This window comes from Microtus oregoni, unplaced genomic scaffold, assembly GCF_018167655.1.
Source record: "Microtus oregoni isolate MIOR12 unplaced genomic scaffold, Mior012 000021F_ref0000039, whole genome shotgun sequence".
Lineage (NCBI taxonomy): Eukaryota > Metazoa > Chordata > Mammalia > Rodentia > Cricetidae > Microtus > Microtus oregoni.
The window spans coordinates 24,292,106-24,308,433 of NW_024543080.1; the positions used below are offsets into that span (position 1 = coordinate 24,292,106).

The following is a 16,328-nucleotide window of genomic DNA, read 5'->3' on the forward strand; positions in this document are numbered from 1 at the left end:
CAAGCTTGTCGCAGAATTCTTTTTCAAATTTGACATTAAGAAATTCAGTATTAGTTTTCAAAAGTTTGTTCTTCCTTGAAATCCTTTAAGGGTGCTTGTGGTGACGCTTCTTCAAGGCACTCCTCAGTGTCTGTGGAGTTGTTGCATGTTCACACGTGCTCTCTCTCTCTCTGCACTAAGTAAGGGTTCTTTTTAATTCTAATTTTTCATAGTGAAATTTATAGCTGTGTATTCACTCTAGCTTGTACAACTGACCAGTTAGTGTACTGGAACCCAGGTCTGTCTGTCCATAATGTTCATGCCTTTAGCCACCACAATACATTAGAGTAGAACTTGGAAAGGAAAAGTAGCGCTTGTTTCACCTATTGAAGAATTTGATTCTGACGATGGGTCAATGATTCTTTATGCATCCATGCTTTTTATAATCCCTTTGTAGTAGTGAAGGTAACACTTTATTTTTATCATATCATATGTAGTAAATATGTGGATACAGAAATACCCCAGCATTGTCAAATTTCTCATGGGATCCAATTATGTACACTTACTATTAACTTTTAAGGTTATCGATACATAAATTTTCATGTCTCAAGTATTGAGGCTAATGGGATATTTGTGTACAGATGTATCAGTGATTTCCTTTCTAATTGCCTAAGTTGGCTTCTGCTTTAGGATAAGACTTTGTATGTATTCTAATGTGCTATTAATATTTTTATTAGTGGTAGAAATTTGGACAGTTTCTTTGAACACTAGATTATATATTTTTTATAAAATTTGAGAATGTTTGTTGTGATTTGATTATTGGTTTAGTTATTTGAATATATATACATATTTGCATATTTAATTTCTATACCATGTTACAGTTTATGGAAACAAATTTAGAATGTTACACTTTTTACATTTGTTCTTTGTTCTCATTTATAAGCTATAGAAATTCTAATTACAGTTGCTAGTTTATTTGTAAGTTGTATTTGTGCACTAGCAGAAGTAGTGATTTTATATTGAAAAGGACTTAATCAATTTTCTATGCTTAACTTCTGGTTGATTCTAGTGTTTCCATTACATTTTATTGTTGATTTGTGTTGTTTTTACTTCTCATACAGTGAATTGCTTTTCATTTTATCTGTGTGATTATTTCTCTTTAACTATATTGGTTATACATACACTTTCTCCATAGATGCTGAAGTAGGATGGTGCACCACAAGCTCTTTTTAAAGATGTTGTTGAGTAATTTTTATTATAAATATGGTAATACACCAATAAGAGAACCTATTGATCTTAACTGAAAGGTATTACAAACTTTATGATGGAGGCTTCCATCTGTACTCTGTTCAGCTATATTATTAAAATGAAATTGGAGCTGTAGTCCCGTAAGTTACTTTGAAAATATGTAGGTGTTTAGAGTGGAAAGAAAACCAAGTAAAGTGCCAAGAGGTGACGTGACTAGCTGTCCAAATTTTAGGTGGAAAATAATAGTTTTCTTGATACACGGAATTTTTTGTTCTTTTACAGTCAGTTGTCTACAGGTTGTCGTTTGCTTTGATCCTGTGTAAATATAAGTAAATATGGTCATATTGTCAGTCAATATGGAACATCTGGATCCCATTCATTGTTTTATCAAAAGCAGAGTATTCACTTGATACATAAAAAATACTTAGAGACATATATCCATTCTGTGTGTTGTAAAACAAAACATATGTACTTTTATCTGCCTAGAGTCTAGATTTTACATAAAATATTGTGAACAAATGATATTTAAGACTTCTTTTAAAAAAAACATTTAAAAAGTCATACATTTATGCATTAGCTTCTTTTGAGTCCTAGGAAGCTGATGGACCTTTATACCGTGTTAGCCTCAGTTATGACATAAGTAAAGATAATCTCATTGTAAAAGTGTATAAATTCTGTACAAACTCTGGATCAAAGAGTCAAATTCTAAAAGGACACACCAGTGTCTGTTTATAGAGGCCCCAAGTACTTAAAAAGTACTTTTGCCATTTTGCTGCCTCATTCCTATTTTCCTGTGAGGAGGTTTTGTTAACTTGCCATAAAAGCAAATGGGTACGTCCTCCACCTTACCTCATCACTCTGTCCACCCCTCACCCCAGATCCAGCTGTCCATTCACCATGCAGGCTCTGTGAAATGAGTTCTCCCCTGTCGCTTTCTTTTCCATCAGCTCTTAGTCCTCTGTACCCTGGAACTCTTTCCTTTCCTTCACTGTCCCATAATTGTCTCTCCCTAATCTAATAACATGTGAGTTTTTCCACCTCACCTTGGGATCATCACTGAGCCTTCTGCTTCTATGCTAAGGACACTGTCTTGGGTCCAACTCGGTAACATTTTCTCTTTTCATTAAGAAACGCTTCAGTAATGTCAGCATCCTTTCCTCACACCCTGGCAGCTGCCACAATTTATTCCACACTGTGAAGTCCTTTGCCACAGTAAATATATTGAGCTTCTCTTGAATGCTCATGTTCCCCAGAGAAAGCCAAGTCAGCCTTCTTTGATGCTGTTTTTGTGTGTCTTATTGTTTACAATGTGGTTCTCAAATTCAAGGTTGTATTGGTAACTCTATACTAAATGCATTATCAGTCCATTTGCTGTCATAAATCATATAATCCTTGCTTAATATTGATGTAAATTTCAGTTTTTGATGTTATTTCTGAGTACTTCTTTTCAACATTTTTGGGTCCCACGAAAAGTTTAAGTATATGTGCTTTCTTGGGTTTTTTTGGAAAATCTTTGTCATTTTCTGTTAATGAATATTTGGACTTTAAGTCACTAATCGTCATAATGCTGGAATAGCTATTTTAATAAATCATTTATCTATAGTCAGTTGCCTAGCATCTTACATATCATACATATTCTGTAAATATGGGATGGATTATTGAAGTATTACCAATTCAGAGATCTATAATCAATACTTTTGTTTACAGTTTAACATCTCATCTGTATTATAAACTGCATCTTTCATCTCCCAGCATATATGTACATATATATACTATATATATGTCCATCATATTCATATATCCACTATATATGTATGTATATGTGTGTGTGTGTGAATCACTCTCACACACACCCTTCTTATTGCCTAGTTGTTTTCCCCTGTCTCTAACATTGAAAACTTTGAGAACTGCCTATGCATAAATTTTTTTCAGTAATTTACAAAATTTGTGATAAAATGTCAAGCACTAAGACTGGAGAGAGGGCTCAGCAGTTAAGAACATTGACTGCTCTTCCAGAGTTGTGGATTCCCAGCACCCAAAGGTTGGCTCACAACAATCAATACCTGTCTATAAAATTGTTATGACGAGGCAATAATGTAATCATTAATAAGCATGGATATTGGCAGCCTCTGCCCCTGCCCACACACCACAGGGGGAAAAAGCAAAGCCAAAAAAAAGAACATCCAAGCCAAACAAATCAAAACAAAAACAAAAAAATAAACAAAAAACAAACATAAATTACTTCTTCATCTTTTCAATGTTTATGTCTAGGTACTTATCAGGAATTGATACCCCAGTCAGGGGCATGGCATAATGTCACATTACAACAAATGAGACTTTTTCAGTACCTGAACTAATTCATGCTCATTATCCTTCCTACAAACTTCATGATGTATCTCACTATTATTTTACAGATTATTTGCTGTTTCCTACCTTTAATAAAGTTTTTTTCTCTAATGTACACTGTTATCTTAAAGTTATCTGAAACATAATACACATCATTTAACTTGTCAGCTCTATAATGAATTCCCTAGGATAGTAATTCGGGGTTAAGATGGTGCAAATATGTGGTTTCCTTGTGGGTTTACTTATATGATGAATGACAGATAGAATTTTCCAGGAGTACTATGCATTTATTTGTACAAGCTTGTAAATGTTTTTAGTTTAAGGCTGAAAATTATTTTAGTAAAATTACTTGGTTAGGGACACACATTTCACAAATGTTGACTCTGAAATACAAGCTATCTAAGCTCATATTCCAGCTTAACCTATTACCAATGACAATCATTCCCCCCAAATCTCATTTGTCTTCATGTCTTTACTATTTAACATTCTGGATCTTCTTCATGTCATATCCTCTTTCCTTCGTTGACTTAACCTCAAATTTTGCAAACTTACATAAATAAATTGAATCCCTCTGTTTTCCCAGAGCATGAGGCACTAATTTCTTTTTTTATCACTAGATTAGAAAACTTGTGAGAATTAAGTTTTGTCTTATTAGCTATTGTATCTTGTGTCACCTAGCATGCTGTCAAGCATTACCTGACCTTAGCTCTCATTTCAAGCATTGTTAGCTTTAATTCAATTCCCTGACATTTTCACTTATAAATCTGAGACAGTAAGCTCAAATTGGACAATAAAAGCATAGAATACACAAGATAATAAATCACATAAAATATAGATATAACAGTGTAGTACCCAAACTTATGGAATGGTCCATTGTCCTGTGATTCACTCTATTAATTTGTAGATAACACCACATTTTAAAGTGTACTTAATCATTTATTTTCATTTATAAATTTAAATTTGTACCTTATTTTGTGTATGGGTGTTTTGTCTACATTTATGTCTATGTGCCAGCAGTGCCTTGTGCCCATGGAGGCCAGAAGACGGCATGAAATCTCCAATAATTGGAGTTACAGATGGTTGTGAGCTGCAACATGGGTGCTGGGAATCGAACCCACATTTTCTGAAAGAGTAGCCAGTGCTCTTAATCGCTGAGTCATCTCTCCAGCCCCTTTTTTGTATTTTTTTTTTTTTTTTTTGAGACAGGGTTTCTCCGTAGCTTTTGGTTCCTGTCCTGGAACTAGCTCTTATAGACCAGGCTGGCCTCGAACTCACAGAGATCTGCCTGCCTCTGCCTCCCGAGTGCTGGGATTAAAGGCGTGCGCCACCACCGCTCGGCCCTTTTTTGTATTTTTTGACATTTTCTTATTCCAAAAAATTTTTAGGTAATTTGTTAAAGATCTATGTAATCAAATTATAACTATAATAAAAATATAAAGTAAAAGTAGGAAATGAGAATAGAAGAAAATTAGGTTCAAGTATCCTCTTAGCTGACTCACTGACAGTTCACAGTTGTAGTAACTATATTTCACATTCTAAGATTTTTACTCAGAAACTTTGTAGAGATGTTTGGGGAATTATGCTTTTAATCAAAAAAAGAGGAAAAATAATTTTTCATAAAGAAAAGAATTTTTTCCTGTATTAGTATCGCTGTCATATTAGGGTGAGCTGGGTGCTATATCAAATGATGTCCAATTTTTGACAACAAATGCTGTAATGAATTTCATATTAATGTCTCTTGTAGTCCCCTTCAATAAAATCTGAAGTCATTACATTAACACACAACTCAGTGAAGGCAATTTTTCAAGGAGCTAAACTAATATGGTCCAAATATCTAGCTTTCCCATGGTCCAGTTTAAGCCAAGCAAAGCCTTCAGAGTACTTAGAGAAGCGGATGAACTGTTTAACCTTCACACACTTTTCTGTAAGTATAATTTTTCTCAGTCAGGATGGTTAGTCAGCTAATGGTAGTATTATCTGGCAAGGGAGCATGTTGCCATTCTACAAGTACTGGATGTTCCAGTGACCATAAAAAAACTGTAAGATGACAACATGGCATGATGGACAGAGCATACAATTGCCTTTGGAAATCTAGGTTTTTCCTCCATGGCCTGTTATGTTGACAACTTGATAGGAGTTTTTATATGCTTACTCTAAGGACCAATATCTGAAACCACATGACAGTTATTTTCATTCAGAGGACATGTCTTCTGTTTGGTACCCATATTTTAGCTACATAATTAGTTCAATTTGCTAGCATGTCATTTCTCTACCATGTAAAGGATCCCAACTGTGAAAAACAATTATGTAAAAACTTTTGTATTCAGCAATAAAGATTTCTGTAAATTTGACATTTTAAAAATGTATCAACAGTCCCCAATAATATATTAAACACAAAACATTTTGACTCTTATAAAAATAATTTTGACTTCTCAATTTTAATAATATTTTTATTATTTGAAAGCACCATGCATGTAAATTGATCTTATCCATTGATCATTCCTCCACCTCCCCTAAGTGTCCCTACCCTGTCTTTTTCATAGATTTATTTTCTCTTTTTTCTTAATTTTGTTATTAATAACCCCTTTCATCTAATTAGCGCTGCCTATATGCACATATGTGTGTGTGAGACCATCCATTGAGGAAAGAGCAAGCCAGCAACAGGTCCATAGGAAAGTGTCTGTCCATCCCTCACCGTGATGAGGTTTGCTATATTTCTATTTAGTTTCGTTTTACTTCCCTGACAACAGAGCTGCCAACGTACTGTATGACTGTGTGATAGTTTATTGTTTTACCAAGAGCTTTATGAAAATGAACCATCTGTTGATTGGTCACAAAACTCACCCTGATCCATTGTTATTTGTACACAGCCCAAACACATCTTGCCCAGCACCAAATATGATTCGAAGTTACTTGTTCTGAGCCCAGTCTTCCACACCTCCACATAGTGAAACTGTGTGCTTTGAGATAATAATGTAGAATTGTCAATATGCTGCTGATTTTATTCCTATCTATCAAAGTATTTATTATGTCTTATAAATCAGATTCCCTTACCTTGCATTTAAAATTTTTTACTTAACTTTTTTTTTTTTTTAAAAAAAAAAATAGAACCCTACCATTTTTGAGACTGCTTTGGGCCAACAACTATGTCAGAATCTCTGCAAGACATTTTGTGCTTCCAATCTGCTTATAATTAATTTTTTTAAAAAGAGGAAAAACATGTATTTGCTATTTTAGAAACTCATGCCATAGTGCTATGGGAAGATTTGGAAATACAGCTTAAGACAAGCAGTTAGAAGGGATGCCTCACTGAGGATGACACAAAGCTTTGTCATTGCTAATATGGTACGAATTCCAGTTATCTGACTTGAGGAGCAAGGCAGTTTAATTATGAGATCCTGGCTGAATTGTGGCACCATTCACAGGCTGAGGAATGTGCAAAGGTGGGTGCATTGGTCAGCAAGTAGAGACTTAAGCTGAGCTGGCTTGATTACACCCAAACAAAGAGAAAGTGAAGTAGGGTGGGTGGGATTGCTAGAGATGATTTATTTTTATTGGTCCTCTATGTATAGGTCCTCGCAATTTCCTAAAATTTGTAAAATTTAACACTGTTTACTTGCCTTTATTTTCACAATGCTTTTTCTAGTTTAATACATTCTTAATTTTAATATTACTTTATTTAAAAATTTGCTTTTGACATCTAGCCTGGATTTGTATCATTCTGTTTTCTGCTATATTTCTCCAAGTGACAGAGAATGACTTACTCAGTGTCTGGATATTGAAAAAAACATATTAAGTTAGAGTGTAAGGACTTAAGTAGTAGGAAGAATGAGAATTTTTTCTAATTTTCTGAAGAATCAAAACAATATAGAAATATAACAGAATGCCTTCCTGAAATTGAATTCTGTATAGTACAGTTAGCACAATAGGTTTTATTTAATAATTTCTCTTCAAGTGTGTAGCTGTAAGCCAAGAATTAAATACTAAAGTAAGCACAGTTGAGAGACATCAGTGTCTTCTGAAATATTCCACTTGGATCTGTCTTAATTCACAGCCTGAATAATATTCAAATATCTCCTTATAATGACCTTGTTGACAGCAGTCAATATTGTGCCAAATGAGGTACAAGCTTCTGGTAATCCTTTATGTGTGAATGTTCTTTGATAATATAGCTAACAAATTTATTTCTTAAAAACCATGAACAAAAGAATGGCAAATATAATGTATACATTATATATTGATAGTACTTCCAAAATAATTTTATACTATTTTTTATTAATTCTTTGAGAAAGTCACACAGTATAACATGCATTTGATCATATCCATTCCATATCTCCCTCCAATTTCCACTAGACATGTCCCCATATTTCCTCTGAAAGTGATGTCACACTAATTTTTTATTGTTTATATCCCATCATGTCCAATGATTGCTACCCTATATGTGTTTGTATGAGGTTACATACTACAGGATGGTCACCCAACCAGCGGCCACATTCCCAATGGTGCAGGACCATTGCATCTTTTAAAATCAGCATTTTACAGGATTTCTCTTCATTTCAATAGCTCTAACATTCTTCCTCATCCCTCTTTGGGAATATTCTCTGAGCCTTGGAATGTTCCAATGTCCAGCACTTGTGTTCATTTCTTCTCAGCATTTTGATCGATTATGAGTCTCTGGATTAATCATTGCCCGTTGCCCAAAGGAATAACTCTAATGTTGAAAACAGTATATAATTATGGGCATCAATATATACAGTTAGAAGTCGGTTTGACAGTGTAATTGTTGATCTAAGTAACAGTAACTCCCTAGGGCTATGAGTTCTTCACCTGCTTTCCCAATTTAAACACCAAGCCTGAATTCCCTCTTGTGGAGTGTGCTTCAGATCCTATCAGAAAGGGTTACCCTTATACCACCAGTCTCTTAAGTCAGTAGTGTAGTATATAGGGGCCAAGCTCTGTGAGAAACGCTTTTCTCCTGCACTGAACTGCATTGCCGCTTCCTTCACTATGAAAGCTAGCTGTCAGGGAGGAATTCTCCTGGTCAGTGAGAATCTAATTTCATTAAAATGTCTGTGTGCTGTCAGTCTATCAACTCAACAGTATATTCCTCTATGCATATTTACTTTTAAACAAAGAACCATTTGACTTATTTATAAGCATACTTAATTTCAATGGCACTGAGAAGAACAAGATTCCCTTTAAACAAGATATCAGGAATGCTGTATACGCTGTGTCTAGGAGAAGAGGAGACAGGACAGACACCACATGGATGGTCTACATATCATTCAGTGAACAGGGTAGAGTTCACCTGCCAAGAGATAGGATGTGCGACTGCCAGACTTTCATGCTGCTGACATGAAAATGGCTAAGTGTTTTGAAGGAAAATCAGCCATTTGTTTCATGCTTAGCCCTTCTCTGATTGGTGTACTTTAGATATTAAAGGTTTACTTTCTATAATGAATAAATAAGATTCATTTTTTCTTTTATAGTTAGGACAATAAAAATTCCAAACATACACTAGAAATGCAGTTCTTTTTCTTTTTTTTACGAGTCTGCACTATTATGACAAAACAGACAAAAGAGCCAAAAACATAGCCAGGCTGATATTTGCTTAGTAACTACTGCTGGAGGCCTTTTATTCACCATTGATGTACATTTTGTACCTGTTTCTTATTTATTAACAGTTTTACTATTAACTTTATATATTTTCAATTGGAAAAAGAACCTTTGGTAAAAATTAAAATATCCTTTCTATCTGTAAATGTAGGCAGAGGCTGCTTTTCGTTCCCAGCTGCCCAGACCTGAATAATCACAGAGGAACTATACTAATTGCAACACTGCTTAGCCAATGACTCTAGTGTATTCCTAACAAGGTCTTAAATCTTGAATTAACCTACTTTTATGAATCTATGTATTGCCACTAGCCTTGTGGCTTATCAGTAAGGTTTTCTGGTGTCAATCTCCTTCAGCAACTACATGGTATCTCTCTGATTCTGCCTACTTTCTCCCTGCTCTACTGGAGACTGCTGATTCATTTCCTGGCTGCAAAAATGCAAAATAATTACACATAAACTATATTAATTTCAACACTTCTTGGCCAATAGCTTAGGCTTCTTATTAAGTAACTTTTACATCTTAAACTAACCAATTTCTATTAATCTATGTGTCGTCACAAAGCTGGTAGTTTCCTGATAAGGTCTCTGTTGTCTTTCTCATCTCTCTGACACTGCCTACTTTTTCTCAGCATTCAGTTTAGTTTACTTGCCTAGCTTTATTCTGTCCTTCCATAGGCCAAAGTAGCTGTATTCATTAACCAATAAAATCAACACATATACAGAAGGACTTTCCACACCATGTAAAACTTTTTGGCAACAAAATATATCTTTACCTAACTGTCTTAAATATTATACTGTAATTTCTAGTCTAATTTCAATGACCCATTTCTATAATACTCTATCTGAGTCTTTCCATTTGGAGTTTTTGTAGACTTCCCTAAATACATAATGAATTATATAATAATAAAGCCTATATATCCTTTTATAAGTGATCATTGTCTAGATTATTATAGGTAACAATTACCACTCTACATCTCTTAGAGAAAATGATTTATAATGTGAGTATGGCATGTGTTATTTCAATTATATATTACAGAGAGCCAGTGTGGTGTTCTTATCTCTCTCTCTTACTTTTATCAAACAGGAAGCTAGAGCGGAGAATGGCCAAACTCATTCTCTTTACATTCAAACAGATTATTTTTAATGGGGTTTAGACATATTTTACATAATAGCAGAACCAGTATGTTTTATGCATTTCCTGTATTTTTGAAAACTTTTTTGAAGATGGGCATAGTGATATAATCCTCAGCAGGGATATTTTAGGGAGAAATATTCCAATCCAAAAATGTAAACAAAATTTTCAAACAGAGAGTTGTTGCAAAGCTGATACCTCTAACTGCTGTGAGTCTTTCCCCAACCATTTCACAGATGGGTGTCTTTGTCATACTTTATGTAGTTCTATAGTCTTCATTCCTAATCCAATAACATGGCACTAATGTGGAACTTGCTTCCTGCAATTTAGGTAACTCATTACTGGTTCAATTTTTTTAGCATGTAGATAAATCACACTATACTAATACTATATAGTAACAGATAAATAGTATTTTATTTTCAGTGTCTATTTATCATATATACGCTAAGCCTACCCCCATGAAAGCTATTAATGTAAAGATTCATGTCATGTATCCTTATGCTGAAGTTACAAAACTCGACAAGACAGAGATACCATCAACCCTCATTGAATTTAGATTTTAATGAGAACAAAAAAATATCAATTAAATAATCACATGGTAAAGGAAGTGCTTATATACTTTAATAAGTGTTATGATAGACCCAAATTTAAGTATCTTGAGACTGAATATGTGAGGGACAAAGATTGTTTTAGGCTTAGTGTAAAGGCAAGGCATTCCATGGAAATTACATTCAAATTCAGGGTAAAATACAAAAGGAAATTAGTCATATGAAAAATTTGGTGAATAGAAAAAAATCTAAGATGAGATACCCCAAGATATCCTAACAAGAAACTGTGGAACACCAAAGTTATTCCACAGGGGTTTGTATGTAGTGAAAATAAGAAGGACTGGTTTTAAAAGTGCTGTTTGTATTCTTTGCTCCTTGAACTTCTGTTGGAGAGATTTAAGAATAGGAATATTATGATGTAATTTGTTTCCAATGGTTCTCCTATATCTATAGTGGCTAAAGACTTAGCAGGTTGTGGCCAATACAGAAGAACACAAAGAGAGATTGTTTGAAGCAAGTGATAGCAGCTGAGACAAGAGCTACTGATACCCACACTGGAGATCCTTCAATGATAAAACAGAAAGGGAAGGGGAGCTGAAGAGATAGAATTGGTATCTTCTTATTACAGTAGTGTTTTGTAGATTTCTATCTGCAGATGGTCACAGTTGTTTGCAATCTTATAGCATTGTCTTAGAAGTTTGCCATAATGTGGGTGGGAGTTCTGCTACCTGGAAAAATTTGAGATCATTCATTCATTGTTGATGATAATTGCTCGTCTTTAAAATCCTTACGTATTATGTAATTCTTCACTTAATAATTTAAAATGTATATGTGAGTGACTTTTAAGAGTAATAATATTAAAATTTTATATTTTTTTAATAAAAATTGCATTTTCTATCATTCATTTTTGATGTAAACATCAAAAATTTGTTCTCTGGGAAAATGGTGTCTGTATTATACTCTATGAGATTTCTCACTCAATGTTTTTTAGGACTTTGTTTTACTTACTTTCCCTAATTTCTTTTATCTGCAAATAAAGATGTGTATTTGAGTAACTTTTCTTTTTTTCTAGAATTAAACTGCAGTTGGGAAATTATTAAGAATCATATTAAACCCACACTTTATTACTTTTTGTATTTCCCAATAGAAAAAAGAGAAAGGTTCCGTCATGATACAGAACAATGCCTATGCGGTGGCTGTTGCCAACTACGCCCCAAATCTTTCCAAAGATCCTGTTCTCTCCACCATCTCTAAAAGTGCAACGACACCAGAACCCAACAAGAAGCCAGAAAACAAGCCGGCTGAAGCCAAGAAAACCTTCAACAGTGTCAGCAAAATTGACAGAATGTCTAGAATAGTTTTCCCAGTTCTGTTTGGTACATTTAACTTAGTTTATTGGGCTACCTACTTAAACAGGGAGCCTGTATTAGGGGTCAGTCCATGAGTCTAGACATCGGTTACTTTTGGGCTATAGCAACATTACACAGGATTTATTTTGCTATGTACAGTCTGACTAATAACTGCTAATTTATGTCCCAATATGTACAGTATGTATATAGTGGTAGAGCTTATCAGTAGACCTCCTAAGGGGACCTGCATTTGCTAACTCATGGAAATACAGGCAGAAAACATCCCTTGCCAAAAGAACTGTTGCCTTTTAAAAGCGATTTACCTTGGGATCTAGTTTAAAGGGGATTTCAGGTAATGCAATTTATTTTCTAATGTTCTAATTATGATAAAAGTTGAGATCCAGTGTCACCCTTTGTGAAACCTTTGAAATAGATATTACATAGGAAAAATATACTGTTACCTATTGATGATCAGAGATTAACATTGTCACCACATATGAGTTCTGACTATCTGAACATCTGCACCTCTGATCTGTTCCCTTCAGGAGTATTCAGAACCCCTGCTAGTGTAATGGAATCTTGACACACATAAGGAGAAAGCTAGAGATGCGAAAGCAGCTTTTCATTACTATGTAGAATATCTATAGCCATGTGCATATTACAAGCATGACAAACTCACGTAACTATGAATCACAATGACAGGATGTTGATTATGCTGAAATTTAATAATTAATGGAATGTCACGGCCGTTACATTTTTATCTTCAGAGTTTATTTGAACATAGTAACTGAAACCTAAAGCGCACTACAATCGTAGATAACTACCTAACATGATAAAAAAGAAGATATGTGGACTTAGTTTTTTCAGGATGTGTTGTCAGCTGATTTTTTTCTGGTGCTGGAGAGTGGGAGAAAGCAGCCATGGTGGCTGCGATGGAGCAAAGTTCCTTCATCTCAGATTAGAAAGTTGTGCCAAAAACTCCAAGCGATGAGAATTCATATGTGTCCCAGGTCCAGATGCGCACTTATATGATTCTCTGCTTTCCTGTTTACTGCAAATTCTGCCTTAAGGCTTCTTCTCACTGGGACTCAGAAGCCACTAATCATAAAGGAAAGGGCAGTTCATTGGCACATTTTTCTGTCTGGAAAGCAGCTCTTTCGGATAAGAATTAATATAAATCTGCTTTTGTAAATTGCAACTTTAAATTTCATTGACTCGAATTTACAGCAGCTTTGTATACCAGAAGAGGTTTTGGTAAGAGTTGAACATTTTTAAATCACAACTTTAAAACATCATCAACAGATTACGGATTATGTCACATCACACACACACACACACACACACACACACACACACACACCACGTAGCTAAATTAGAAAATAAAAACATGATTTTCAATTTTATATAACTACTGATTGTTAATGGGTAAAATTTATTTCTTCTTTTAGTATTTAAAGATATTATTTATGCCCTGGGAATATGCTAAAGTTAAATGTGTTTCTGTCAAAACCAAATTACCTTTGACTGATATGTACATTAGCAGTTATTAGTTGACTTTGAAAATTAAGCGCAACTTCATGATGATGTTTTTGTAGAAACCTAAGTAGTCAAATAGTGGCATTTCTTGCGATTTTGTACAGTATTTGAGTATAGTGCAAAACAGGTCTGTTCACAAAATCAATAAAAGGGGCATCTTCTGGAAATAAGCAAACTCAAAAAAATCTGCTGTTCTTTTGCTTCTTTCAAATTTTTGATTTTCTTTTCTAGTGAAGTTCTGTTACGTGGTTTGCATGATTGTATTAATACTAGGGCCACAGCTGCATCTTCGTAACGAAACTCGCTACAAAGACAGCCTTGACGATAAAAACTTCCTCAAGCAAAGTAATTCATTAACCGTAATAAAATTATTACATGAGCCAATGAATGTATTTTGTTAATTCCCTTCCAGTTACATCTTCTCTACCATCTAAATAATTTTAAAATGTGAGTATCATCCATCCAATGAAATAAAAGAAAGATACCCTCTTTTCTTAAATACCTATATGCTGAAACATCTCTTGTGGAAAACATAGGGATGGTTGTAGCTGTGTGTGACAGAACGTGTTATTTGAAGAAAAGTTGCAAGATTCTTTTTGTAGTGTGTGTTACCAGTACTTTAAGAACAATTTCGGTGGCTGTGGAGAGCTTGCAGGTTAAGAGTAAAGACTTCCCTTGCAGAAACTTGACTTCAATTCCCAGCACCCACACAGTGGCTCACAAGTGCCTGTGACTCTTGCTCCAGGAGGTCTGATACTCTATGCAAGAAGCCATGGGGACACTTAGATATATCTACACATACCCCATCCCACATAATTAAAAAATGAAAATGAAGAGTTGAAATTCCTGCCATGCCCCTTTACTCTCTGATTATAAGTTCTATATTATTATAAATATGTACATATGTAAAACTAGATCTAAATAATTTTCCGCAGGTAATCAGAAAAGATCCTTCTGCTGTGATTATGTTGGTGGCAGAACATTGCTAGTTTTTTTTTTTTTTATTGCGGATGGAATAGAAAACATCATCATTGACATCCTTTGAAATAACAGAATTGGATTTTTTTCATTTTAGTCATGAAAATCATATTTGAGTCTAATCAGAAGATATTTAACATATATTAATATTTGTTCATTTGACTCAACAAATGGCAGGTTAATTATGCTGTAATGTTTATAAAGACATAGACAGTTGTGGTGTGTGAAGAATGTACTTTTAAAGAGAGCCATAAGCACATTATACAACAGTTTCTCCAGATGTATCTTCTTTTTACTTTACTATTGTAACACTCCCTAAGTCTAGTATAAACATCACTTATATTTCTCCACAGACTCCAGTGATGATTGGATTCTTTTCCTTATAAATAGCTAAAGGCTTCTATGAACCTATGAATTAAATTATAGATAAATTACTAAGAATTTATCAACTATATACCTACTATGCTAAAATGTGGACTGTTTTTCTTTTTTCTCCTACTTTCTTTAACAAAAAATATGGAAATAAGGTAAACATACAATACCCATTGATTTTTAGATGGCAATCTGAATATTTCAAGATATTTTCAGGGATGTATTGCAAATTCTCACAAGTTTTGATGCATGAACTTTTGGACAATATTTCTAAAACATTCCCTTAAATAGTTCACATTTTGTTAAAATTAACCAAAAGTAAACATTTTCTTTGACTAATAAGTTTCATTTAGATAGAGATATATTATAATGTTTATATGGAGAGAGGTTTTTTCTCCTTATTTCACAAGTACTTATGTCAACATTTTTGGTTGAAAGATATGAATTCTAATATATAGACTATATGGAATATAGAGATTTTGGGGAAACACCAAATCTGGGTGGATTATTTCCACTGTACTTTGATGGCCTGTCATCATTACTTGAGAGAATGAGGCAGCACCTTGTCCTGCTCTGCCCAGTCATGAAGCCCCAGCAGTTACAAAGGACTTGTCCTATGTGCTTGTGTAAATTTCAGAACTCCCCCTTCACAAATCTTTGAAACAGAATCATCTGTGATGTAACTGATACTAAATGTGTGATATGTGTGATTACATTTTCAACATCCCCATGCAGTTATATAGTCTTGAAACAATTATTAGATTTACTTTCATTTGAAAAGATTCAAAATTTCAGGTGAATCTTGAGAGAAACGGTTGTTTACCCAACATACTATTTATTTTCATTTATTTTAAGTCTCATTAATTCTTTTTCCATTTCCTTTTAATGCCCTAAAGATTTCACTTGTTTAAAGTCAGTAAACTGTATTTTATTGAAACAGTTCATAACACGATCTGGTGTAATGCTTGTGTCTCACACAAGCAGAATAGATCTATTTGCAATAGCTAAGAACAATACAATAGGTACGGGGTTTGGATACTAATTTATACATAGAAACTACCCCTCCTGAAATTTAAAGTGTAAAGACTATAATAGAGTATTAGAAGGGGAAAAGTCACTTTTAGCATATGTATGTTTAGAGCCACGAATACTGTAAAAACGCCACTTACAATCATGTGGACCAGACAAATTACTAAGTATTTCTCTAATGAGATATTTCTCTATT

At 34.1% G+C, this 16,328-nt stretch overlaps 1 protein-coding gene across 3 annotated transcripts in view; it reads left to right on the forward strand.

Annotated features, from left to right (window-relative positions):
* Window positions 1-15,507, forward strand: part of Gabra2 (gamma-aminobutyric acid type A receptor subunit alpha2) — a 132,698-nt gene extending 117,191 nt beyond the window's left edge. For all 3 annotated transcript variants that reach the window (XM_041671481.1, XM_041671479.1, XM_041671480.1), the window contains one exon: window positions 12,016-15,507. In XM_041671481.1, the coding sequence (XP_041527415.1) occupies window positions 12,016-12,312 (297 nt within the window). In that variant the 3' untranslated portion in view covers window positions 12,313-15,507. The remainder of the gene's footprint in view (window positions 1-12,015) is intronic.
* The last annotated feature ends 821 nt before the right edge of the window (window positions 15,508-16,328 follow it).